The 27,725-nt window shown below is 34.6% G+C and overlaps 4 protein-coding genes across 4 annotated transcripts in view; 1 reads left to right on the top strand and 3 right to left on the bottom strand.

The window, feature by feature from the left end:
• The window catches only part of LOC106115291 (trichohyalin), an 18,456-nt gene extending 9,583 nt beyond the window's left edge, over positions 1-8,873 (bottom strand). Inside the window, exons 1-2 of the mRNA XM_013308644.1 lie at positions 8,600-8,873; positions 6,705-6,860 (exon numbers count right to left, since the gene is read on the bottom strand). Of these exons, the coding sequence (XP_013164098.1) occupies positions 6,705-6,860; positions 8,600-8,698 (255 nt within the window). The 5' untranslated portion in view covers positions 8,699-8,873. The remainder of the gene's footprint in view (positions 1-6,704; positions 6,861-8,599) is intronic.
• Positions 8,874-9,140: 267 nt separating this feature from the next.
• On the top strand, positions 9,141-11,127 carry Aprt (adenine phosphoribosyltransferase). Its single transcript, XM_013308645.1, has 3 exons — positions 9,141-9,301; positions 9,495-9,732; positions 10,128-11,127. Exons 1-3 carry the CDS (start codon positions 9,213-9,215, stop codon positions 10,350-10,352), a joined length of 552 nt encoding a protein of 183 aa, XP_013164099.1. The 5' UTR covers positions 9,141-9,212; the 3' UTR covers positions 10,353-11,127.
• Positions 11,128-12,156: 1,029 nt separating this feature from the next.
• On the bottom strand, positions 12,157-14,390 carry LOC106115295 (DNA ligase 1). Its single transcript, XM_013308650.1, has one exon. The coding sequence runs from the start codon at positions 14,354-14,356 to the stop codon at positions 12,233-12,235; it is 2,124 nt and encodes a 707-aa protein (XP_013164104.1). The 5' UTR covers positions 14,357-14,390; the 3' UTR covers positions 12,157-12,232.
• A 1,016-nt stretch (positions 14,391-15,406) lies between these two features.
• On the bottom strand, positions 15,407-26,568 carry LOC106115236 (cilia- and flagella-associated protein 53). Its single transcript, XM_013308560.1, has 11 exons — positions 26,434-26,568; positions 25,637-25,788; positions 25,059-25,139; positions 24,482-24,646; positions 23,051-23,213; positions 22,224-22,404; positions 21,309-21,496; positions 20,449-20,613; positions 19,382-19,594; positions 18,666-18,757; positions 15,407-15,551 (listed from the first exon to the last, which is right to left on the bottom strand). The coding sequence occupies exons 1-11, from the start codon at positions 26,509-26,511 to the stop codon at positions 15,449-15,451; spliced, it is 1,581 nt and encodes a 526-aa protein (XP_013164014.1). The 5' UTR covers positions 26,512-26,568; the 3' UTR covers positions 15,407-15,448.
• Positions 26,569-27,725: the final 1,157 nt, after the last annotated feature.

Below are 27,725 nucleotides of genomic sequence, written 5' to 3'. Positions count from 1 at the left end.
TGACAGGGAACGGTATGTTTTATACAGAGATTTTGGTCTCAAAAACCCACGATTAATATGACCGTCAAGTGACTACCGTAATGAGTACATCTTGACTAAAAATTAATCAATAAATTGAGGACATAATATTAAAAGTATTTATTTCAATGTAGATTCATTGTTAAAAAATCTACAAAATTTTCAGTAATTAAAAGTAACTCAAGGTCGTTTCGGTCACTGAGGAAGATCCTTAGTTTATATTAAAGATACAAAATCTACACTAAGGCCTAGTATGAGTACGGTAGTTGGCGCATATTAGTGCTCCCTCGTACGATTCTAGACTCCTGGTCCAAACTATTTAAGTCGTATTGATTTGTGCATTTCGCGACATGCGCAGCGCATATTGCAGTATTTTCATCTCTACCTCTTCCTAGATATTTAGCTAAACTTGATTCATACTAAAATACATTTACGGTTAAAACTTCAATAGCAAAAAATCGGATTAAACGGGCGGAGTTATCGACGAAAAATAAAATAAAAAAACATACAGACGAATTCAGAACCTCCTCCTATTTGAAATCGGTTATAAAAACAAGTGATATTGACTTCGTCTTCTATCAACACTAAGAAAAAACAAAAGGGAGTCCCTTAAAGTAGATTCTCGTTAAGTTTACACTAAAGGGCACCCTTAGTGACGGATAAAGAATCTCCTTAGAGTAAAAAAATATATAAAAATCGTAAAATAAATAGAAATGAGAATCAAAGTAATAAGGAGTATAAGACGAAATGTAGTTTTAATAGCGAATTTAAACTCATAGCCGTATACTTCGTAGGCTGGACTTTAAACTATTGTGCTATTGGGGTTTAAGAATGTGAAAGTGGTATACGAATAGTAACAGTTTTTAATTTAATTTTCTAATAATTTCGATATCAGATTATATTGTCATTTTACTTAATAAACTCCGATTAGAATTTCTTCGATTATATCTCAGTCACGTCGTTTTATTAACTCTACGAGATTTAACAATATGAATATACATCCAGTAAGTTTCCACTATCGATAAACATGTACAAAACATATTGTTATTACTTAACACTAAATAATTAAGAAATAATTAAAATTAAAAACATACATTTTCTTGAATACAATTTCAATTACAAATGTATACAAACTTTTACTCGTCTTCGTTGACGCAGAAAAAAAAATATGCGCTATTCCAGACAGTAACCTATGTCTGTGCAAAATTTAATAAAAATCCGCTATAGAAGTTTTCTAGTTGCATGCTAACAAACTTCAATCCATTTGTCAAAACTTTAAATGGATGGATGGATTTTTCCTTTAGTTTCTAAGCTCTAAACTTTAGCTTTTATAACATGCCAAATAAGGCATATATTTTGGCAACATTTATACTTGGCTAAAGTTCATAAAACATTATGCCAAAAGAACGTCATTTTAAGTTGAAGTATTCGCTTAACATAGGTCAAGTTATCGTGCAAGTTGTTTTTAATTGCACACTTAAGCATACCAAGTGATTTTACGTCAGATATAATTCGAAATGCAGAAAAAATGCATTTCATTCGGATTGCATTTAAATATTTATTTTTACTAATATTATAAATGCGAATGTTTAGATGGATGGATATTTGTTTGCAGGTATCTCCAGAACGGATGCATGGAAATTTCTGAAATTTGACATAGACGTAGAACATAGTTGGAGGTTTTAACAGTGGTAGAGCCCGCTTTAACATGTTCGCACGAATCGGCCCGGCTCGCCCGGTAAAATACCACAACCACGCAGAAGACAGGCGTTAATTGGAAGCAATTCCGCGTTTCGTCTGATGAGTGTGCGTCCCGGAGACCTAATTTAGTCCTCTTTCCCTTCCCACCCTTTTTCTCATAAGGAAAGGATGGGAAGTGGAAGTGGACTTTCCGGATGAGAGGATGCATGGAAGGGTAAAATATTTACTTTCTGTGCATCCTCTCCTCCGTCGATTAAAGGTAGGCAACGCATATGGAATTGCGTATGTCTATGGGCAACGGTCACTTCGCTATTCAGCGATTTCAGGTGACCGCTCGCTCGTTTGCCACTTTATGATATAAAAAAAAAGTACACACAGACTGCTCAATAAGTTTTTTTTTAAATCGCGCGGACGGAATCGTTTGTAACAGCCAGTTTTAAGTTACCTATCTTATAGAAACTTATAGGAACAAAAAAACTTATAGAAACTCCAGTATGCCATCCAACCATCCAATTTTTTTTAATAAAAAAATCACTTTATATTCTACACAAATTTTAACCGTTTTTAAAAGCATAAAAAATCCTTTATTGAACAAGAAAATTACGCCCGTAACTGAGAGGGGTTGGCAGAGAAATCCTTTATTGAAGTTAAATCAATCAAGTCCTCAAATTTCGAAAAGAATAGTCCATTCTGTAATTATTAGAAAAACAAAACTTACACGTCAAAAACCCTTGAATAATCACAATTTATTTGTTACAGTAACTAATATCAGATTGTTTTTCAACAAACAACTGCTAGCTACACTAATCGGGCTAGACTACTTCAATACAGACGACCGCTCCCTAAGGGTGCGTTCATACTAGGTGACCTAATATCGAAATAAAACATTCATTTAATTATCTTATAGCTAATGCGTAATTTAATTAAAAAGTTAATTAATAGACTATATATAAAAAAGTAACAGATTTGTTGGTATTTTTCCTAATAATAATAACTTAAAAAAAACTTTTGATAATCCGGTGAGTATTCGAATGACACCTTAGTGGACCTATCAAGAATATCGACAAGCACCTTTGAATCGTTATCGTCAATTGTGTCAAAAGTTTGTTGACAGTGGAATCCGCACGGAATTAAAAGAAAAGTTATTAGTAGCCTATGTGTTCTTTCAGATTATGTTCTATATCTGTACCAAGTTTCAGCGAGATCCATGCAACCTTTCTGGAGATATCTTCAAACAAACATCCATCTATCCATCTAACTAAACATTCGCATTTATAATATTAGTAAGAAGTAAGATAAGTACGAGATTTTTTGGTGTAATTTACGACCGATATTGCACAAATTTTATCGATAACGATACGATGGCGCTTGTCATAAATTTTCGTGTTACGCCCTCTGTCTATAAAATTCTTTAACTTTGTACAAATTAGTAGTAGAGTGAAGTAAGACAATAAATTGTCTGTCTATACAAACAAACCAGGGAGTCTTGTTAGTATAGTATATAATTTATTTTTAATACGAATATTACGTCAGATCAGGGAGCGGCAGACAGGGGCGCGCCGGGGTAGGACAAGCGGCGCGGGGGAGGAGAAATGCGTCTCATTACACAAATGGTCTGCGGTCTTGTCAAAATAATTACCTACTAGCGGTTGCCTGCGACGCCGTCCGCAGGATATAAAAAATAAGTGAGCTATGTGTTCTTCCAGATTATGTTCTATATATATACCAAATTTCTTCAAGATCCGTTCAGCTGTTCTGGAGATACCTTTAAACAAATATCCATCCAAACATTCGCATTTATAATATTAGTATGAAATATGATTACGCTAAATTCTTTCTTATAATGTGCGTTTACACTGCCGAAACATTTGTACGAAAACATTATTCATCCTTCTTATACTCTTTAATAAAAAAATAAGTATATGTTTTTATTCATAAGCATATTCTGGAGTCCTCAGACTCGGTGGAGCGATGATCTTCGCAGGGCAGCTGGCAAGAGCTGGATGAGAGTGGCCGAGGATCGTGCTCAGTGGCGTGCCATGGGAGAGGCCTATGTCCAGCAGTGGACTAATATAGGCTGATGATGATGATGATATTCTGGAGAATCATTTTTAAATTCTCTTTAAAGTACCAGGATAACATAAGATGTGAGGTAATCTAAATAGCCAGAGCTAATTCAGTCAATGAGGTCGACAGACCAAATGAGTCATACAATCTGCACGCCCAGTGCATTATCAAAGGTCGTAAATGTAACAAGCCACTTAACTTACAGCTAAAATCAATTTTCAAATACAAAAATTCGAATGATATAAGAAAAAGGTTTTTCGATTCGATGCGATCTTTAAATTAGAACGAATTCCAAATTATTAAAATTTGTATCTTCCTTCTCTTTCATGTAACGAATTTTAACAAAACGTGACCTTGAAATTTCTTCTCATTTTCATATACTACTTCGTTTTAATCGAGAAAACTTCTATTAGAAAGTTATGTCTGTTAACATATGACGATGTTTAAGTAAATCAACTTGAGTACTACGTACTATATAAGTAGAGTAAGTACATACTGTGCCTACTCTCAATAGGAATAAGGACAGGTTGATTATTATGCCCAAGGACCCAATATCCTTGTCACTGTCATTACAGTGGAATTCTACTTTAACACAACAGTTAATTAAAGAGCTACATAACGCAACAAAAATGATGTAATTATAAACACAACAAAATGTAATAGCAACCCAAAAACGCGTTAGAGGGTGACTAATTATAGGCAGACATTACAAGTTGCTGATATACGTTTTAACACCATTCTTGTTGAAAAAAAAATGTTTAAAAAACTTAATACTTGAACTGAGTAGGCGTTACAATACTTAATGTACACTGAGCGACTCAAAGTACATTTCGTATCTCTAAGTATTGAAAACCATACGTTGAATTTACAAACATTTTTTTTTAATTTTTTTTTGTGTTAGTAAAGGTAAGTTCTCTATGAAATTTTGAACAGATGTACAACATAGTCTGGAAGAACATATAGACTACTCATTAAGTTTTTTGTAATCCCGCGTGGATGAAATCGCGGGCATCAGCTAGTTTGTACATAAACGTGAAATAACCTCAAAGTAACATTGCGAAGTAACCATACAAAGGCCTACGTTTCCCACAACACAGTTTGGAAATATAAACAGTGTCGTAAATTGGCTTAATATTAATCGGATTTTACTGTCTACCTGTGCGAAGTGTAATTACCTAAATCCTATTTTATATATTATGAATACATACAAACATACAAGATTATATTATTAAGTTGATAAATAAAGTACTTTCCCCGTACTAATCAAAGCATAGTTATTATTTTACTAAGTAAAATATTACAATGAAATAGATTGGATGGATTGCTTTTATTTATTTTATGCTTGACTAGTAGTCGCCCGCGACTCTGTCCGGGCGGAATTAAAAAAAAACGTAATTAGTAGCCTATTTATTCTTATCGACTATGATATACATCTATGACAAATTTCAGTTAGTTCCGAAGATACCTTAAAACATCCATCTAAACATTCGCATTTATAATATTAGTAAGATTATTTTTGTGTTACCCCGGTGTGCCACAGTATAAGCAACAGACAGTACGACAGTAATGACTAGACAGCGGACGTCAGATGTTTACCAGCACGCGAAGTCAACGTAAATTACTCTATTCTTGGTGAACTGTTCACGAAGCGAAATACGATGCCTTCACTTTGATTAGTTTAGGCTGAGGATACACTAGTGATGGGCATATTATAGTAAGTCTTACTTATATTATAAAGGTGAATGTTTCGATGTATAGATGGATAGGTCTCGATGAAATTTGACACATGTAGAATATACTCTGGAAGGATACACATGCTACTATGTTTTTTTTAATTCCGCATGGACGGAGTAATATAAAGAGGAAAGACTTGATTGTTTGTTTGCAACGAATAGTCTTCGAAAGTACTGAACCGATTTAAAAATTTCTTGTACTGTTTGAAAGCTGCACTATCCCCGGGTGACATGGGCTATATTTATTATTAGTTTTTTTTTAAATTCCGTGTATGAAGTCGCAGGCAACTGTTAATCTGCTATAGTCTGTGCGCTACGAAGCGTGTCGTTAGTTTTATTGTGTGGTATGACGTCACTTATACATAATTCATATCTTATCGGTTGTGATGTGGGAGGACATGTCGCCTACTCAGTACTTGATGTGCAAAAAATTACTGTCTTAATTTTAATGTACGGACAGAAAAATTAATCATCTTATATATATATAAAAGAAAGTCGTGTCAGTTACACTATTTATAACTCAAGAACGGCTTTACCGATATGGTTGAAAATTGGTGAGAAGGTAGCTTAGAGCCAGGAGACGGACACAGAATACTATTCATTCGTTTTTTTTTTAATTTATGCCTTGAAGAGCTGCTTTTTTTTAAGTTATCTATATATTAAGATTTTTATATACGCGGACGGAGACGCGGGCGACAGCTAGTTTTGTATAAAAATTTAACAAAATGAAGATACGATGACTAGATATTAGATATTATCTTACTAATTTTATAAATGCGAATGTTTGGATGGATAGATGAATCATGTTTTTGAAGATATATCTGGAACGGCTGAACGGATCTCGGAGAATTTTGGCATACATATAGAACATAGTCTGGAAGAACACATAGGTTACTAATTACATTTTTTTTTAATTTCGCGCTTACGAAGTCGCGGGCGAAATCTAGTGAGTAATAAAATAGGGATATATATCTATACCATGTGTCTCATCTGCCAAAATAATTGTTATCCTTGTCTTTACAAAAAGAATGAGAAGGACGGAAACATAATTAAGTTCATGTCTTTCGGCAGTAGAAGCTTACATTAAAACTTGCAATAACATGCAATTTGAAATTTATGACGTCATCATAAAAAATAAAGTTGTTATAGTAACTATATAATTTTAATATACTATGTTTTACTTACGCGTATATATCTTTCTAAATCAGCAGGTATATCTTCTTCAAGTGAAATTGTTTCCTTCTGTAAACTATCATCTGGTTTCACATAATTATTATGTGACACTTGTTTTGAGATCTGAACTTTCTTACTGTTGTTATATTCTTTGTTTTCTTCTACATTCTACAACAAAAACACAATTTAAAGGTTAACGCCTACTAATCAACTCGCAAACGCCGCGCAACTCATCGTCGCCAAGACGTTATCGATGAAGCGAGAAGTTACATACAGTTAGCATTACATAATATAAATGCGAAAGTTTAGATGGACTGATTGAGAGTTGGATGTTTCTTTGAATTTATCTTCGGAACGCCTCAACGGATTTTGATTAAATTTGACGGACGAAGTCGCAGGCGACAGCTACTTATGACAGAAAATTTGTTAGCAAAACGTTATATCATCGAGGCGTCCACTCGTCATCAACCAGACTTCGCGCCGGTGCGCCGACTACCCAAACAGGCGAGAAAGACATATTACAATTTTATATCTTTACTAGCTGTCATCCGCGACTCCGTCCGCGCGGGATTAAAAATAGATGTTAGCCGATTCTCAGACCTACTCATTATGCTCACAAAATTTCATGAGGATCGGTCAAGCCGTTTCGGAGTAGTATGGGAACGAAAATTGTGACACGAGAATTTTAAATATAAGATTTATTTTCATCCCCGAGCAGACGTCGAGTGAACGCCACGGTGATCGCGAGGCGTAGCGGTGACAGCTGGACGAGGTGTGAAATGAGCGTTAACCTTTAATAAAAATCTAGGTTAATTATAATTAAAAACATTAAATAAAAAACTTTTTACGTTTGTTGATACTTTATCTAGATATATAAACGTCACGAATGACCTAAAACATTAGGATACAGTATTTCGATTTTCGTACAACTTAGTTATCAAAGGGGAATAACCTTTTAATTTATAATCAATATTTCTTGGCATTTATTTTTGTGAAACATGTGCGTAGATTGTCCCCTAAATATGTAATAACGATTTAACATGATCAAATAGGAAAGTTAAGCAAGCTAATCCATACATATAATAATAAAAAAATTGGTGTGTCTGTATGTAACATTGAAAAAATTTCATATTTCATACACAAAACAATTTTAAAATTTTATCTGACTCTCTGTATGTCTCTCCACTTTACATGAATGGACCTGCATCATACAGTACCACAACCAGACAGAAGACAGGTGTAAAACAAAAGCAATTCCTCTGAGGAGTATTCATTCCGGAGGTTTCATTTCAGTCTTTTTTGCCTTTACCATCCTTCTTATCAGGAAAGAATGGGAAGGGGTAGAGGATTTGAAGCAGGAGTCCGAAAACTAAGAGAAAGTTCTTTAAGTTACAAATACCCTCTTAATTTTATTTTTTTTAATATTCAAAAAACAAATGAACCAATGTTTATCATAAATTTTACTCTATTTTATTTTTGGGAATTAAGATTTAGGTAAATACCTATGTGAAACCAATATAAAAAATGGAATTAAAAAATTAAAACTATCAGAAAACCATTTTTTCATTTAATTTTCTACCCTTTTGAAAATTTAAAATTGATTATTATTGCCAATTTCATTACAAACTAAATTACGTCTTATCTATACTTACCTTATATTAATACATGGCAAGATATTTTTTATTTTATAGCATCCTAAAAATATTAAGAAGAATGTAAACAATTGAAACGCACTATTTACAAAACAAACACCACGGAAAATGAAATACGCGACTACATTACAGAACGGCCTCAGATGTACTGAAACGAAGTATTAATTAATGTCTACTTCACCGGCTGACTGAGGCAACGTAGAAAAATCGATATTATCACACGGCGGTAAAATGCAACAAGTTACTTTTACTTACATTATCTAGTGATCTTGATAAGCCCAAATCAATTTTCTCCCTCTCTATGTCATGTCTCTTCTCTGCAATTAGCCTCTCTAAATCATTCGATGATAACATTGTTGATCGGCGAAAGTTTCAAAAGTTTGCGATGGCGGGAAATCAATGTAGGAAATTATTCGTTTAACGTCGCTTTCGTGTAATTTTCTATCTTGGTATATAACACTTTGAGTTTAACATGTTTTTGTTGGATAATGAATTAATTTGTATTAACATTAAATAATAACCGTTGAATTAAAATATTTTGAATTTGATTTGACGTCTGACAGTTGTTGTTTTAAATAAAAGTCACAACCAAACAAAGGCATTTTAGTTGCACTATTCGCCATTATTTTTCTTATTTTAATTACAAAATGTTTTTATTTTCAAAACATTCCCTGCAAAACTTACTATTAACACTCTAATAACTCAATAAGCTTTTTTATTCTTATTTTATAATTGTTGAATTTGGATATTGGGAGAATGGCATTGTAATGCTTGAGTCTTATTTCACGACAAAAAGTTACCTTATCATTGATATTTGACTTTAGCTCAGTTTGACATACATTATATTTTCTGTTTTTTCAAACTCAACATGGATAATGATTTTGAAAACAAGATAAAAGAGCTGAAAAGTAAAATCCAAAGCTATCCCGATTTTCCTAAACAAGGAATTTTATTTTGGTAAGTTGTTAATAAATTGAATTTTGTTTTATATATGTATGTAATACTAAAAATAACCTTTACCTTTTTTTTAGATATTAATTCACTTTATTTCAATTTACAAAAAACTACTGGCTTTTCCAAATTATTTTTTTTCTTTACATTTACATATATCACAAAAATGTTTAAATAATTTATATAAATTCTTTTCCAGGGACATCTTTTCAGCGATATCAGATGGTTCAACATGCAAGTTACTACAGAGTTTACTCATACAAACCATTAAACAGAACTTTCCAGAAGTAGATGCTGTGGTTGGTTTAGAGGCAAGAGGTTTCCTCTTCTCATTTTCTTTGGCAGCAGAACTAGGTATCGGATGTTTACCTGTGAGGAAGAAGGGAAAGCTGCCCGGTGTAGTTGAAGCATATAAATATGATTTGGAATATGGTTCGGTAAGTTTTATATAAGTATTAAAAACTAGCTGCCGCCCACAACACCATATGTGCGGAATTAAAAAAAACTTAATTAGTAGCCTATGTGTTCTTTTAGACTATGTTCTACATCTATGTATTATCTAAACATTCATATTTATAATATAAGTATGACTAGCTGCTACAACTTAGTCTTTATCTTTATTATCAAAGAAAAGGGATCCCAATATGCATATTTATGACAGTAGCACACCCAATAATAATCTTACTACTTACTGTTTGGATGTATGGATGGAGGTTTGTTAGAAGGTATATGGAAGAACACATAGGTTACTGTTTTTTTTATTCCACATAAATGGAGTCATAGTTTCATATTTGAGTACAGTGTATTACATAAAAAATCTTTTTAATTCCAGGATATCTTAGAGATACAAAATAATGCAATCCGTCCTGGACTAAAGTGCCTTATTGTGGATGATTTGATGGCGACAGGTGGTTCAATAACGGCAACAGCGAATCTATTGAAGACTTGTGGTGCGGAAGTGATTGGTTGTGTAGTTGTGATGGAATTAGTTACATTAAACGGACGGAATAACATACCTAAAGGTATACCTGTTTGTTCTTTGATAAAATATGACTAGTAAAAAGATTTTGCTTCACAGATTAAGACAACAGTAATAAGACAATACTTAGACATTGTCACCAAATATTCCCTCAAATTTATTCTGTCCAATGAATGGCTCTGTCATAGAGGTTATTTTTTATCTGTTTCATAAGATATGACTGACCTGTTTTATCTGTGGATACACTGTTCTCTATAAATGGATAGGCAATTGCTTTTGCTTAGTTCAGATTTAAATGTGCCTGCAGGGCTAGACAAAGTGTATTTGCTCCGAAGTGATTGTATTACAAACTTCAAAAATATATAAAACTGACAATAAGTCATGTGATTGTCGCTGGTCAGTTCCATACATTTTTGAAATTCGTTATGGAATTGCTTTGGAGCAAATGTACATTGTCTATTCCCACCGTCGATATGGGACAGTTAAATCTGTCTCTATCCACACTATTGCTAAAAACTGCTACCATCAGTGCCAAAATGGCGGAAATCAAATAGACACAAAAAATTCTACTTATAGTCAGTCCATTTATATTGGTCAGTGGCTGTCAAAGAAGACAATTTAATTTGAATATACAGTCAAACTTGGGTAAGCAGGAAACCTCTAAGCAAAATTTATTATCTGCCTAACAGATAACCTCCATGATGGAGACATTCGGTGAGAAACCTATATAACAGAAAATATGGCAGTTGTATTCTAGTTTGTCCAAGTGTGACTGTAATTTAGATTTTAATAAGTATTTTATCAATAAGCAGACAGTACAAATAAATATAAAATAGGAAATCAATACTTTTTATATGCCTATTGTTTTGGACATATAATTTTTTTTTTCTTTATATATATTACAAATAAATAATTATTTTTTAAGTTATTGATGGAATATTGAGGTATATCATTTTGACCAAAATGACCATGAGTTTCTACTAACGAAACATCTTTACAAGAATATAGTGTTATTTGAGTTTTTGCGACGAGACAATAATGTTTTTGAAATAATGTTTCGGCAGTGGAAATGCATGGTGATATAGCAAATTTAGTTAATTTCAAGATTGAATAAATCCTAGATCAAATATTTTTTTTTTTATATCATAACCAAATAAGTGATTTAGAAATTTTTGACATATCAATATTATTAAATTATTCAAACTTTCATAAGACATTATACTAAACTGATATATAAACACGGCTGAACGCTCATTGAGCGACGGGCCGAGTCCACGAAATAATACCAGTACCACTCATCCTGATGAAGGTCCCCGATGGGCTCGAAACTAGTCGGTGCCGCCACCGGACGTGTATACGTGAGTGCTTAGCCGTGTTTATATATCAGTTTATATCAATATTATATTTATTTTTACAATGACTTTTGATACTTTATATTTTACAATTTAACACAATTATCAAAAGACCTGAATGACTTAATCACAATTTTTTTTAATTAGTAATGTATTTTTTGTTTCAATTTTATATCACAAATGCTCAATTTACAAAGTAGATCCCCGGTAATACGATTTCTCGCATAATACTCCATGTTACTTAGTTCCCTGTAACTTCTGACATGTTTTCGTACATTTCTTAAAGCTTAATACGATCCTCATCACGTTTTATATGCCATCACACGCCTCACGTGTCTCTTGTAGAAATGGTTTCCGAATTAACCCCGTTGCGGTTTCGGCTCGGTCCCTTAGAAATCGTATTACCGGGGTTCTATTATATTTTATTTTAATATTCACCATTCCGTACTATTGACAATGTATTTTTATAATAATAAAGGGAAAATAAATACACTTTCTTTTATTTTACACTTTTAATAAATAGAAATGTAACATTTAAATTATTAATATTAATAAACGAAGTGCAAACAGCAAACAATTGCTACAATGAAGAGTTTAAAAAAATACTTATTGAGGTGGTACTAAAGATTTTTCTGGCTTTTCTTTTTCGTTTTCCCGATGAATTGAAGGTTTCACTGTGGTACTTAAGTCATTTTTTTGTGTGACGTTTTCTCCGATTTTTGGGGTTATTTCACTTTTAGCATTTTTATTACTGGCAACTACAACTGTTGTTCCTTTTAGTTCTTTTTCTTCAGTAACTTTTTCGTCTGATTTCCTTCCGTTTTCGGTATTCATACCAGGGGCACATAATTTTTTGTCATTTGATTGATGACAAGTATTTTGAGTACCTATGACGTCACGAGTGATTCTTTCTTTTTTAGCATCATTAGGGTGTTTATCTTGACTTGTAGTTTTAAATTGAATGGGTAATTGGATATGTGTTTTCTCAGTAGATGGTGCGTTTTTATGGTTTTCTGTATTTCCGGGTTTTGTAGTTGAAGTAGTCAATTTATTGTCTTTTTCTTCCTTGTCTTCAGTACCTCTAATATTTCTTTGCTTTTCTTTGTTCTCTAAATTGTCTGTTTTCGGAATATCTTGTTTATTTTCGTTATCTTTTTCAGTAGCTTCAATTGGCACTTTTATGCCATACGAGCTAACTTTGCTTGTATTAATGTTTAATTCACTTTTTCTATTTATTTCAGGTTTCAATGTCGTTGAAATTGGAGAGTATTTTAAGTTGCCAGTTGATAAATTGGGTTGTTCTTTATTATTTTTGTCAATTGTATCACGTGTATGCCTTTTGTGTGCTGTGATTTCTTCAGATGTGCTTCTCTTGTTAGTATGTAATTCTGTATTAATGTCACTATTAATTTGCTTACCGGTGCTACTTTCAGGCTTGTTTGTAGTAGGCACGTTTACAATTAATCTGGGAATAATTGGTGTACTAGATTGCGATGTAATTGTTGTTGAGATTTTGTTGATTTCTGTAGAAGTGTCTCGTTTTGAATCGGAGTTACGGTTGCGAGCAAATCTATCGGGAACATAACGTCCATTGAATCTATTATTGTGGTTATGGCGTTCGTGTACTTTTTCTTCTTTAGCGACGTTGACTTGCTCTTTAATTTGTTTATTATCTGTCGGAGCTGATTGACTATTTTCTGGTTGATTTGTTTCGTCATTTGCAACTTTAGTTGTAGTAGAACCTTGGTTTCCTAATGTAGCAGGAGGCAATGGTTGCTCTTTAGTTTTTACTACCGGGGAATTTTGGTTAATGTCACGAACATGTCTCTTATGACCTTCTTCAGCAGGGGATTGCACGTTAATAGGTACATTGGGTGTCACTTCACGTACGTTAAATTGAGAATATTTAACATCGGCATGTTTATCGTTCGATTCGAAATTCGTTTGTTTTTTATTCTCAAAATTATCATGGATTTCATGATGGTTGTGTTTTTCTTCGGCTATTTTCAATTCCGTCGTTGGAATACTTCTTGCGGTTGATTCAGGCATTTTGGGTGCTTCTTGTAAGTGTATAGGTTGATTTGTGTTACCGTGTTCGGGTAATTTATCTTCTCTTTTGTCTTTATTCGTTGCTGGGATGCTTGTTGATTTCAATTCAGGCACTGTGGTTGCACTAGTAGAATGTGGGTTGAGTTGCTTATTAGTTTTATCTTTGTCTTCTACATCACGGTTTTGTCTTTTACCTCCTTCCTGAGGTTGTTCAGAAGTTGGTTCATCTCTCGTTAAAGTTACAGGTACACTTGGAACTGCCTTGAGGGGTTTCTTTTCATCAGAGGGTTTTGCATTTGTTTCTTGTTTGGATGCGTCGTGACTTGATGCCTTGGTGTTGTCAGAATTTGCATACACTTCAATATGGAAGTCATATCCTCTCAATGCTGTAGGGCTTTTAAGTTCTATAGTCACATTTTGGTGGTCGATACCTCCTTCAAGTATTTTCGCTTCTCCATCTTTTTCTTCTCTTAAATCAGTCACCAGGATTTTATTGATTTTCATCCCTTCGTCTCCAGTTATAGTAATATTGTCCACTTGACGCCATATCGCTGGATTCGCTTTTTTATTTTCATCAAATATTTTCTGACTATTAGTTCCAAAACTTTCGGAACCTTCGGATAGATCTTTTGATCGAACTATAGCCACAAGCGTAAGTAAAAACCAGATCTTAGTATCCATGGTGCCGGATTCAGACTGTGCGAAATATGGAAATCTCAAAGCTTTTATACGACAAACAGATTGAGGAAAATATTTCGTATGAAACAACAAAACGAGCTGCCTTCGTAATATTTTTTTTATTAGCTCACGTTAACCTCTTCCTGCAGGAAAATTATGGCTTTAAACTGTCATTGAATTAATGTAAGACGTGACTAGTGCATTGTTATGGTGAATATATTTTTTAAGTTTATCGCAATAACCGAATTTCGCCGGAAGTACATATATGGATAAGTAAAATATTTTATAAACAAATTTAACCATTTGTCTGCAGGTCCTGGGTTCGAATCCCGCCATGAGTTTTAAGACTTTGATTTACATTTATCTAACATTATTATTTCTGAAAAGTAATTCAAAGATGTGTGAGGTCAACCAACCCGCACTGGGCCAGCATGGTTGACTATAGCCTAGTCCTTGACTTAGGGTAGGCTCCGAGCCCCTCAGTGCGAACTTGTAGTTAGCTGATGATGAAAATTAACCACTCAAATGGTCTCATTAAAAACATTAAAACTATTTAACAATAGATGAGAATAGAGTCAAAGCAAAATATGCATCCATTTTTTCTGCCTAATTTTTAAAGACGCTGCCATTTTTATGTACCATTTTAATCGTGATGTAATAATAGGTATATATTGTTAGTTTTTCCTCAATAATATACGTGTGAGATAAATCGATAAATAAATCCATTGCTCGTCTAGCATAACAATGAGATTGAGTCACGTAGACATTGTTTTTATGGAAGATGCCAGATTACTCGTTACATTTAAATATAATGCCTGTCTAGCTTGTTTATATTGAAATAATAGCCACATTATTCAGCGGGAAATTAAAGCAGCTGTTACTTCCTCATACATCAACTGTCTTCCATAAAAAGTCCGGTTAAAATGGTTCGAGCTGTTTCGGGGATTACCCGGAACTGACGAGGACTTGAGACGACAATTTTTTTTTATAAGTAACGAAAGTACATCATATTATATTCTTACATGCTATTTAAATTGCTATTTAAAATATCTCTTGAAACACAAAACATTTAATTGAAAAAATTGAGAACCAAAATCATTTGCAATAATCTTGCTTAGAGCACGGACATTTCTCCGCCATTTTAACACCTTTTACCATTTGCTTCATAAACGGATGTATATGATCACTGAAGAATGGTCTGAAAGAAAAATATTCATGTAATTTTAAGCAAACATTAGTGTTTTTTTTATAATATAGGTTGACAAACGATAAAGCGGCCGCTAGCATTTGCTAAGGCTCGGCACAGACCGACCACAACCACTGGTGGACAGCGACAAGCAGTTCACACGGTTTTTCATAAATTTGAATACTGTAACGAGTGGCTACCACCGGCCTTTCGTGTGCGTCGCGATCTAACAAAATGTACCCGGTCGGTGGTCCGACTGCGCTGAGCCTTAAATAGCGAAGACCGCTGCCCTGACAACCGTATTTGTAAGTTGCCTATCTTCAATCAAAAGAGAAGATGCACAAAATGAAGAATTTTACCCTACCAATGCGACCTCTTCCTTGCCATATCTACGTACAAGAGATGGGAAAGGGAAGAGTAGTGATTGTTAAAAGAATTATATCACAAAATGTCTGTTGCCAACATAATTTCCTCTTAGCATTATCAAGGTACGGAATCTTGTAAACAAGAGTAATCTTTTACTTGCCGGAACAAACTGAGGCCGTCTCGTTTCGCAAACCGGAACAGTTTGCGAGATAATACGTTGACTCACGAGATCGTCATTGTCATATTGCCATTTTATTATTTAATTTTTGTTAATAAAAATGAACTTTACATGTTACAAAAATAACAACATAACTCACGATAGTAACACAGAGGGGTAGGCAGAGACCACGGATCTGTATTTGGCGCGGTTCAGACACAACTTTGCTTCCTCTTATGAGGTGGAGGTTTAGAGGGTTACGAGAGTGTGTGATTCGCAAACTTGTGACCTTTAGACCAACGCCCTGGGCTGTCGCCCAACCGCGCAATAATCCAAGTGCTGATTATGGACGCGAATTATTTTATTTCAGATTTACATGGCCAGAGACTGTTAGACTGAGTTGATATACGAAAGATGGTCGTTTGATAAATCTACATCATTCAATTAAATCTCAAATAAGTACTTTTTATTTCAGATTTAATTAAAATCAGTATTTATTTCCGAATCTCGGTGTTTATTTAAATATGTTGGGATAACTTCATTTCAAAATATGTTTGTGAATAACTTGGCAATTATACAGGTAAATTGTTACAACCTGGCAACCCTAACCTTGTCATTTTCAGAGGTCACAAAAGAGGTTTTATTTCCACAACAAGGTAAACAATTGATCTACTTACATACTGAGCAAGGCGTGTCTAGTCTATTCTTAGTGCTAAAAACAAGTTTATTCCGTGTCTTTGTGATCAAACGATGAAATGTAATTATATTCATTGCAAAATCTGTTGTACTAACAGTATTGTTTAGCACCAATTAGAAATAGTATTTCAATGGAGATTTGCAAAGATATTTTTAGAAGTCTTTTTTTATGTCATAAGGTGGCAAACGAGCGAGCGGCCACCTGAAATCGCTGAAACAGCGAAGTGACCGTTGCCCATAGACATACGCAATTGCATATGCGTTGCCTACCTTTAATCGACAGAGAAGAGGATGTACAGAAAGAAAATATTTCCCTTCCCATGCATCTTCTCATCCGGAAAGTCCTTTTCCACTTCCCATACTTTCCTTGACGTGCATGTATGGATGTAGAAGAATCATGAGAGGTGCGTTAGTACCGCGCTAAATGGAGGTCCATGGTCTCTGCCTACCCCTCTAGATCACAGGAGTTGTGTTGTTTTTCTTAATTAAATTTGGGTCAAAATCTTTTTTTTTTTTGGAAAATCAGAAGTTTTATCAAAAGTTAAAGAACAATAAAGTTAATTTAACATCAAATTACGTATAACCATAGTCACGTACGTAATAATTATTTTTAACTATGAAATAACTAAACATTGTTTCAAAGTCGACTCCTTATTTAGACCTCAAACTTTCGACCTTCTTGATATTTAGAAGATAAGAGGGTCACGTCTGTTTATGATTTCTTATCCTTTAATCTATGACATAATTTACTTATACCAAGCCCCTTCGAGCTTCGGTGGCTCAGGCGTCAAGCACTTGACTTGCAATCTGCAGGTTCTGGGTTCGAATCCCGCCATGTACCAATGTGTTTTTCGATTTCAGATTTACATATGTACATTTATCCAACGATCTTACGTTGAAGGAAAACATCGTGATGCAACCTGCAATATGCAAAGAAATTCAAAGATATGTGTGAAGTCAACCCGCACTGGGCCAGCGTGGTTGACTATGGTCTAGTCACCCGTAACTTAGTGGAGGCTCCGAGGCCCTCGGCGGGGACGCATTGTGAGCTGATGATGATGAAGCCCCTTCGTATACAACACAACGTAAATCTTTGAAACTAATATTGCATGGTAGCATCGCGAGTATCGCGTTGCTAAGTACATACGTTGAATCGTCGACGCGAGTCGTCTATTCGGTCAGCAGAAGCTTAGTCACTTGTCAACGGTATAGGGAACTACGCCATCTTGATCAACAATTAGATTTTCCTCACGACAATCTTGATAAACATGTTACTAGGTAATAATTTTGACTATTAAAGAACGAAATGTCGGCGACGCGTTTGTAACTATATGACATTGTATTAATATGTAAGTTTTTAAGCGACTAAAATTGCCTAGTTTTGCAGATTTACGTTTTTTTTAAAACAAAAGACATCATCTACAGACTCTTGGTATATACTTTTTTTGCACATATTCCTTATTCTAAATGACAATAGTGATTCCTTTTATTAATTTTTAGGGTTCCGTACCTCGAAAGGAAAAAAACGGAACCCTTATAAATCATTTTTTTATTTACAAAAACCTGTCATGGGGGTTACGCGTTACGGGACTTTACCGATGTTTACAACTCCACGGTCGCTGCGTATCTGTTCCGTAGGAAGATTTACGTTGTAATGTGTACAAATGGCCTAAGAATTACGATCAAAGTCGCGTGTAATCTTTGTATGTATGTGTGTTTCTTTGTGACATCCTGAAGCTTGACTTGACCAATTTTGAACTGTGTCATGTCATTCGAATTGCAATAACATAAAATCTTTTCATCTTTTGTCAAAATCATGATTTGGTTTAAATCAAGTTGACAGTTTGACATTTGGATGTCAACAAAACTGTCAAGTGAAAAAGTGTTAATGCAATACGTGCACTCACCTACACAACATCTTTTCTATCTCTTCTTCGTATTCTTTAGTTGCGATCGCGTATTTCTTTACTTGATCCAATTCTTCTTGTTTAGCTCGCTCCTATCATAAATATATAGAAATAGTAAGTTATTTGCTAGAGAATTTACTATTTAAAAGTCAATGCTTTAGAGAACAAATTCGCTTGTACTTTTTTGACTTAATTTAAACAAGCCAAAACCGAAACAATAATCGTACTATTGCGAATGTTTAGATGGATGGATGTTTGTTTGAAGGTATCTCCGAACGGCTCGACGGATCTTGGTGAAATTTGACATACATACATATAGAATAATGGTTCCCAAACTTATTTTGTCTACTGCCCACTTTGAGAATAAATATTTTTGTAGCGCCCCCATATTTTTGTCTATACATATTTAAAAACCACTATAACTTCAAATTAAATTAATTAATTATTGTATATATGTATATTAACGGAGAATTCTAAACGAAACTTTTACTATAACCCGCAACTTGAGACCTGCAGCGCCCACAAGGGGGCGTTTTCACGTTAACTTTGGGAATGACTGATATAGAACATAGTCTGAAAGAACACATAGGCTATTTATTAATTTTATGTTTAATTGCGCACGGATGTAGTCGCGGGCAACAGCTAGTATGTTTTATAAAGGGGTTATTGTCTCAGAAACCAACGATAAGTGTTTTATTTGTAAAAAATATACATACCTTTAATACATTATTGTATTCGATTTGTTTTACTAAATTCCGTTGATGATCTTTTCTAACTTTAGCGTCCATCTTGTCTCTGTAATCGACTAACTTGTCCAATTGCTCTCGTAATTGTCTGTGATACTCGTCTTCTTCTTCTATTCTCTTCTTTAACTTTTTCTTCTCTTCTTCTCGTTCTTTCATCTGCTCTATCATACCTTTACGTACTTCCTAAAATTGTTATTAACTCATGTATTTAGATGTAATAATCGTAATGTTTATATGGGATTAAGTCTGTAAATAAATAAGGCTCAGTGGTCATGCTCTTGACTTGTAATCTGCAGGTCCTGGGTTCGAATCCCGCCATGTACCAATGTGTTTTTAGATATGTACATTTATCCGACGTTCTTGCGTGATGAAAGCTGCACATATCTGAGCAGAAATTCAAAGATACGTGTGAAGTCAACCCGCACTTGGCCAGCGTGGTTGACTATGGCCTAGTCACCCTTAACTTAGGGTAGGCTCCGAGGCCCTCGGTGGGGACGTATAGTGAGCTGATGATGTCATGAAGTCTGTAAATATACTGTACAACTTTTGACGACAACGAGAATTATCTTACTAATATTATAAATAACAGGTTGACAAATATATCCCTTCCGCTTTTTTGCTCTTTATTCAATGCTTTATAAAAAGTTACAGTGATCGGATTTAGTTCAAATATGCGCCGTTTTGTTCGATAATCTGTTTCCATCTAAATTATGTATAGTATTGCCAGATACGAGCTCTGTAGCGCTTTGTACATAGCCGCGAAATTCAAAAGACAAAAAGGCGGAAGGGAGATATTTGACAACCTTTTATTTCAATTTCAAGAGACTGTTTGGATATATGGATGTTTGTTATAAGGTATCTCCAGAACGGCTGTATGGTTCTCGTTGAAATTTGGCATAGATATAGAACAGAGTCTGGAAGAACACATAGACTACTAATTAATTTTTCTTTAATTTCGCAAGTACGTAGTCCCGGTCGACAGCTATTATCAGTATATTATATTCATATTTGTGTATGAATTAGTATATTTGAAGTACCCGTGTGGTCTCTTTTGCCCATTTAAGGTATCTGCAGCTAATTTCGTCTTTCTTTCTTTGTGTTTGTCGCGCGTCTTCCTTCCTTATGATGTCATCTTCTATATCCATGTCGACAAACTTTTTCTTCATTTCTAAAAGCCTTCTATTACATTCGTCCAGTTCGCGCTAAAATTTGCGAAAAATTAGGTGAACTATGAGACGTAAGAAAAAGAGGTATTTATTCGAAGAATTGCGCCTAAAATTTAAAGCCTGACAATTGAAAAATATCGGCATTTGAAAAATAATGTACCTTAATGTAATTTAGTCAAAGCTGGGTGTAAGAATCCAAGGGAACGTTATATTTTACTCGCTTATAGAGGTTTCTCGCTCATAAAGTTGGTCCGTCTGACCAGACAAGGACTTTCTCGGTTATCCATCAACTGTATTTATTTTACGTACTTACCTAAATATATCTTGTATTGCTCTTTACAAAATTAAACCTAAAAACTGATATATAAACACGACTAAACACTGAGCCCATCGGGGGCCCTTCATCAGAATGAGTGGTACTGGTATCATTTCGCGGACGCGGCCCGTCTCTTAGTGAGTGGTTAGCCGTTTTTATATATCAGTTTAGTATAATGTCTCACGAAAGTTTGAATAATTTATCTAAACCTAAAAACTATACCAATAAAGTACACTTTCCACTGTAGACGAATACTTATAAATAACCATAATAAAGCAGCTACTTCCTTTATTAAAGGTTAAATTAATCTAACCCAGGTTTCTAAGACCAAAATCTCGAAAGAAAACCGGGATGACGATATATTTACACATTGGTTTTGGTATTGGAAACGGTAGCGTTCGAGAACTACACTCACCTCTTTCCTCCTTCTCAATTCAATCATAGCCATGTCACTAGCCATGCCTTGGTTAGCGAGAGAGTTCCAAGCATCGGACACCATTTTCTCCTCTTCTCTCTCTCTAGCCAATCTCTCCTGGTTCAATTTTAAGAATCTATTACTATCTTCTGCTACTTCTCTTGCTTTGTCTCTGCGAGCTTGTTCCGCTGGAAAATTACTAATAGTTTAGAATTAAAATATATACAACCTATACTAATATTATAAAGAGGATTTCTTTGCATTGAATAGTCTGCAAAACTACTGAAACGATTTGAAAAATTCTTTCACTGTTCAAAGCTACACTATCCCTTACGCTATTAAATTATTCAAACTTTCGTGAGATATTATACTAAACTGATATATAAACACGGCTAAACACTCACGTATATTTGTCCGGTGGCGGCACCGACTAGTTTCGAGCCCATCGGGGCCCTTCATCAGGATGAGTGGTACTGGTGAGTGAGCGACGGGCCACGTCCGCGAAATAATACCAGTACCACACATCCTGATGAAGGCCCCCGATGGGCTCGAAACTAGTCGGTGCCGCCACCGGACGAATATACGTAAGTGTTTAGCCGTGTTTATATATCAACCCCTTACACTATTCAAAACATCAATATATTAAAATACTAGCGGTCGCCCGCGACTCCGTGTAGAAAATAAAAACACAATTAGTAACCTACGTGTTCATCCAGATCATGTTCTATATGTATATCAAATTTAATCGATATCCGTTCAGACATTCTAGAGATACCTTCATCATCCATCCATTCAAACATTCGAATTTATATTATTAGTAAGAACTACTTTAACTATTAATGATCTTGGTTCAATATGTAAAAAAAGAACCAGTAAAAAATTCACAAGAAATATAACAAAGATAAGTCTACTAACCGTCTTCTTCCTTCTTATTCTCCGCGTCCCATATGGCCTTGAAGCGCAAACTCTCCTGTCGCAGCATTTCCTTCTCATTCTCCCTTTGTTTACGTCTCTGTTCCAATTGATAGTCGGAGTACTGTTTGCACTCCATGTCTCTTCTGTATCTCTCTATCGCGTCGTATTCCATACGAGCCGCCTATTGCAAACAGTAGAAATAGCAAACCAAACCCATAGACATCCGCAATTGTAGATGCGTTATTTAACTTTAATCGACGGAGGAGGTGACGAAAAAGCGACATATGCGTCTTCTAGTCTGTTAAATTTACTTGCCCTTCTCATACTTTTAATAAAAGGTGGAAAGGGAAAAAGGACAAAAACTATACTTCCAGCACGCAACAGATGTAGCTGCCGTTTACAATTATCTAATTATATAACTTAAAAATAATTAAATTCATCAAAATATAGTGTAAATATTTACTTGTAAAAATAATTGTAGTGTAAGTTAATTGCAAGACAATTGTTCTAAACTTTTACTGAAGGCAATTGTACCTTTATGACTGAACTCTGACTGACTTGATGTAGTCTAAACGACTGAACTAATTTTGAAGACTAACCGTGAGTTTCTGAGCCTAGAATCTCCGTTTAAAATATATTGTTATCTTTGTTTTTTCTATGATAATAAAAGAGATTACGATATTTACAGAGATTTTGGTCTCAGGAACCCTCAGTAAGGTGTTTTTCGATTCGTATCTTTGCTCCGCGATGTCGGAGCAATCAGTTTTGTTTACTGATTTTTTTAATTAAAAACTAATTTTAAAGATCGTGTTATAAAGTTTACTCACCAATGCATCAGCTTCTTTCATGGTGACTTCATGCCACATTTTGTCAAACTCTATCTCAGCCATGCGGCGAGCTTGCTTCTCCTTCATTTGATATAATTGTATCTGCTGGGCTTCCATTGCGCGCAACTTGAGGATACACGGCAATACGTGAACGCATTTCGAACTGTTGGGGGAAATTACATCATGTCAATATATACCTGTAGCTGTAGCCCACTGCTCCGTCCGTGCGGAATTATAAACTTAATAAGTAGCTTATGTGTTCTTCCAGACTTTTATACATCTATGCCAAATTTCAGCTAGAGCCATGCAGCCGTTCCGGAAATACATTCATCCAAACATCCATTCATCTAAACATTCGCATTTATAATATTAGTAAGAATATTATAAATGCGAATATTTGGATGTTTGTTTGAAAGTATCTCAAGAACGGTTGCATAGATCTCGATGAAATTGGGCATAACTGTTGAACAGTCTTTAAGAACACATTGGCTACTAATTAAATTATTTTAAAAACCGCGCAGACGGAGTTGCGGGCTACAGCTAGTCATTAATAAAGCTTTAACAGATTTATCGATGGAAAAACTGCTTTTACACTGGATGGGTTTGGCCGTATACATTTTGTTTGGACATCACGTTCAATCGTTGACTCATGGGACAGATACAGCTCGATAATGTCTTCTAAAATATGTGACTGTAATATTTATTCTTCATTTGTTTGAACATGTTAAAATGGATCAATAAGGAAAATGAGTCGGAAAAAACTGCATACTAGTAACTAAAAGCGGTTAATTATGGCTTCTCATTTCCCAAACAATAACTCTTACTAATATTATAAATGCGAAAGTTTATATAGACGTATGGAAGAAGATGGATGTTTATTTGAAGGTATCTCCGAACCGACACGATCTTGGAAGAACACATAGGCTTCTAATTATATATTTCTTTTTAATTCCGCTCGTGAACGGAGTCAAGGTCAACAGCTTTATAAACATTTTTTGGCATAGGAAACTCTTGGTTACGTTTTACCAACTCGATCTTTGTTAGGACTATAAGCCATCTGAATGACGTACATGCTTAAAATGAGCATGCTCATAATCAGTAGCGTTTATCTCGACACTATTTTGGATTTTTTATGGAAGAAGAGGTGCAAGCAACGAATCAACTAAAGTTAGTTGAACCAAAGGCTATGAACTTTCGCAGCACCATAGGAATCGCATGACTTTAAGACGGAAATATGTTTTTGGGCGAGAACCCTACGTCCGAACTGCTTTTATAATGTTTTAAGAGACATTAGCGGCTCTAAACTTCGCGAGAATTGCTGTGCAGAACACAATTTTTGGTGTAGTGCGTTGTAGGGCGATGCGAGGATGCAGTGCGTCGATGTCCTTGAGAAGCGAAGTTATTTGAAAAGAATCTGAATGGAACACTAACAGCGGCGTATCTTTATATTTCTCCGCGTGTTCTTTCTTCCTCTTCTCCAGTAAGAATCGTAGCCGTTCCTTCTTGTCCTGCCACACTAATTCCGCGCCCGCTTGCGCTTGTGCCACGAACTTACGCGTGTTCTCTTCTTCCTCGTATGCGAATAATTCCTTCAATCTGAATACCAAAGTATGGCGGTTAAAAGTTTAACAATTTGTTAACCTCTCACTACCAAAAGAGCAATAAATAAATAAATGAATACATTAGCATTTTCGATTCTGGTATCGGATTCGGGTCTGGTCTCGGTCAGTTTTAGTTTAATAGCTGTAGTAATTTTACTACGTGCTGTGTTAAAAAGTTTGATAAGATTCGATGTTATTTTCCCTGAAAATCTTACTAATATTATAATTGCAATTGTTTAGACGGATGGATGCGTGTTTGTTTGAAGCTATCTCCAGAACGGCTGAATGGATCTCGCTGAAATTTGGTAAAGATGTAGAACATAGTCTGGAAGAGCACATAGGCAATTTGTTAGGTTTTTTTAATTAGAGTTGCAGGCGACAGCTAGTAATATTATAAATAACAGAACCTTTCTTTCTTCACTTCTAAATCTTTCTGGTAAGATGCTAAGCAAAGATCGACTCTGCGTGCGACGTCATTAATAAGTGATCTGCGGAAATAGAATTCTACAATACATAATGTGTTCTAACGTAGAAATGTCATGAACCAAATCTTTTCCTAACCAATAATAACACTCTTTTTATCTTTCATTTTTTAACACATTCAATGCTACCGTGCTTGCCTCGCGTGTTCACTTTAATATGAAAAAATCATAGTGGCATGAAAAGTGTTAACATAATGATAGACATAAATTATCTAATTACAAATGTCTTTGGTAATGATGGTTCATTCTTACAAAGAAATATCGTATATTTAATTTGTAAATCTTACTAATATTATAAATGCGAATGTTTAAATGGATGGATGTTTGTCTTGAAGGTGTCTCCAGAACGGCTCAACCGATCTCGATGAAATTTGACAGATGCAGAACATAGTCTGGAAGAACACATAGGCTATTAATTAAGTTTTTTTTTATCCTGCGCGGACAATTTCGCGGATGACAGCTAGTTTGTAAATAAATTAATATTATAAAAACCGTATATATACTTGCGATCACATTTCATGAAAAACTCATTGATTGTCTGGTCTTTGGCCTCTTTAGCTTTGTTCTCAGCGCCTTTCCGTTGCTCTTCTTCTAATGCACGAAGTTTGCGCACAAATTTCACGTAGCGAAATGTTGAATTCAAAACACGTGATGTCTGATACGAACAAGTTTAAATGAATCTTATTATTATAAATGCGAATGTTTAGATAGATGGATGTCTGTTTAAAGGTATCTGCAGTACGGCTGCATGAATTTCGCTGAAACGCATAGTTGTAGAACATAGTCTGGAAGAAGACATAGGCTAGTATTTGTGTGTCTTTTTTAATTTCGCACGGACGGATTCGTCGCCAGTTATATTATATATAAAATAATGAACTTAACTAAGACTTATTACAATTATCACACTCATAAATTTTATAATATAAGGGAACAGAGGGACAAATCAAGACGTCTAAAGTACTGAAAAGCGTACAAAGGTAGAAGATAGATGGATGGCTCGTGTGAAAAAGGATATTTTTTTTCAGACGGGAATGCTTTATGCATACTCCGTGCTCCGGTAGTTATGTGGGATTCTCTTCCAAATGGGAAGCATACCCACTAAACCCCTCTGTTCCTCCTACGCATGATGGCGAGGTCACGGGCACGCTTACGCTTTCGCCCGCAACAATATAAAAGAGGATATGCATAAAGAGTGAATTCAGATATGATGGCTATTATAGTCGTATGAAGGAGTACATACTGTGCTGACTCCTTGTTCGATCTAAAAAACATGGCTACAAATAAATTAAAAAAAACTTACATAGTAACATTCCGGTACTCCTCTAGGTCCAACGCCGTCTTTGGGCACTTTTTGTCTTGGTACGTTAACTTCACACATTTTATTTACATAAATAAATTTAATTTATAAATAAAAATATTTCTATATCAAATTGTAAATATTTATTTATACGTGTCAGGTGTCAGAATTATTTGTTTTTGTTTTAGAAAATATGCCTTTCTGTATAAGTAAAGTTGACAACTACTTCGATGTTATTTTATCTATATAAAAATCAATTGCTGTTCGTTAGTCTAGCTAAACCTTGAGAACGGCTGAACTGATTTATCTTGGTCTTGAAATGTTCGTAGAGGTCTAGGGAAGGTTTAAAAGATAATAAAAAATTTAATAATTACCGGAAACTAGATAAGTTTTTTCATCCCACGCGGACGTAATCGCGGGCGACAGCTAGTTAAGCAATATTTCCAAATAATTTCGGAGATTTCCATTCACTGCCTTTAGTAAGATCCTTTTAAATATTGTTAAAATAAAAGAAATTATCATTTCATTTTTTTAATCAACCTTATTAAATATAAAAAAGAGATCCAAACACGTGTTTACGTGTGATGTATCAAAACAATAACTAACCGTGCGTTTCCACTGGCGAAGCAACACAAAAACATACTATTATATCAAAGACCACGAGATACATGAATATATTTTGTAAATGTTTCATCAGTGGAAACCCACAGTAAAAAGGCCCTTCTTAGTAAAGAAGTTAACATAGATAGAGACATTTTTAACACTTTCAACGCCACAGAATTCACATTTGTATATGATTTTAGTGGCATTGAAAGTCTTAAAAATATTATAAGAAATTGAACTTTCCCTAAGTTTATTTTTAATATTTAAACAACATTGTCAATTTTCAAAGAGAACACGTATGACGATATAGTTTTTGTACAGTCAGCTGCATAAATAAATATACATTCAACATTCGGTTTCAAAAATACGTATCCACATTCGTCACATGTATTAGGTCAGAACCATACGAACTGAGACATATGTATCAACCAGAAAGCGCATTCAAGATTCAAAACTATTTAAATCTTACTAATATAATATTATAAATGAAAATGTTTGGATGTATAGATGTTTGTTAGAAGGTAAGCAATCGGCTGTATGGATCTCAATGAAATATAGCATAGATGTAGAACTTAGTCTGAAAGAAAACATAGGCTAGTTAAGTTTTTTAATTCCGCGCTGAAGGAGTTTCGGGCGATATAGTGTATACATATTTATGCAGCTGACTGTACTTATGCTTCGGTAGAATTGTT

The sequence above is a fragment of the Papilio xuthus genome, unplaced genomic scaffold, assembly GCF_000836235.2.
Source record: "Papilio xuthus unplaced genomic scaffold, Pxut_1.1 DF827870.1, whole genome shotgun sequence".
In the NCBI taxonomy this organism is placed as follows: domain Eukaryota; kingdom Metazoa; phylum Arthropoda; class Insecta; order Lepidoptera; family Papilionidae; genus Papilio; species Papilio xuthus.
Note: the sequence above shows the minus strand (reverse complement) of the source record. Positions and strands in the feature narration are given on the sequence as shown.

Coding starts and splice junctions, on each gene's coding strand:
- Aprt (XM_013308645.1), top strand. CDS start 9,213: ATGGATAATGATTTTGAAAACAAGATAAAAGAGCTGAAAAGTAAAATC. Junction 9,302..9,494: donor AAACAAGGAATTTTATTTTG/GTAAGTTGTTAA, acceptor ATTCTTTTCCAG/GGACATCTTTTCAGCGATAT. Junction 9,733..10,127: donor ATGATTTGGAATATGGTTCG/GTAAGTTTTATA, acceptor TTTTAATTCCAG/GATATCTTAGAGATACAAAA.
- LOC106115295 (XM_013308650.1), bottom strand. CDS start 14,356: ATGGATACTAAGATCTGGTTTTTACTTACGCTTGTGGCTATAGTTCGA.
- LOC106115236 (XM_013308560.1), bottom strand. CDS start 26,511: ATGTGTGAAGTTAACGTACCAAGACAAAAAGTGCCCAAAGACGGCGTT. Junction 25,789..26,433: donor GAGTACCGGAATGTTACTAT/GTAAGTTTTTTT, acceptor TGTTCGTATCAG/ACATCACGTGTTTTGAATTC. Junction 20,614..21,308: donor AATTGAGAAGGAGGAAAGAG/GTGAGTGTAGTT, acceptor CGCAAATTTTAG/CGCGAACTGGACGAATGTAA.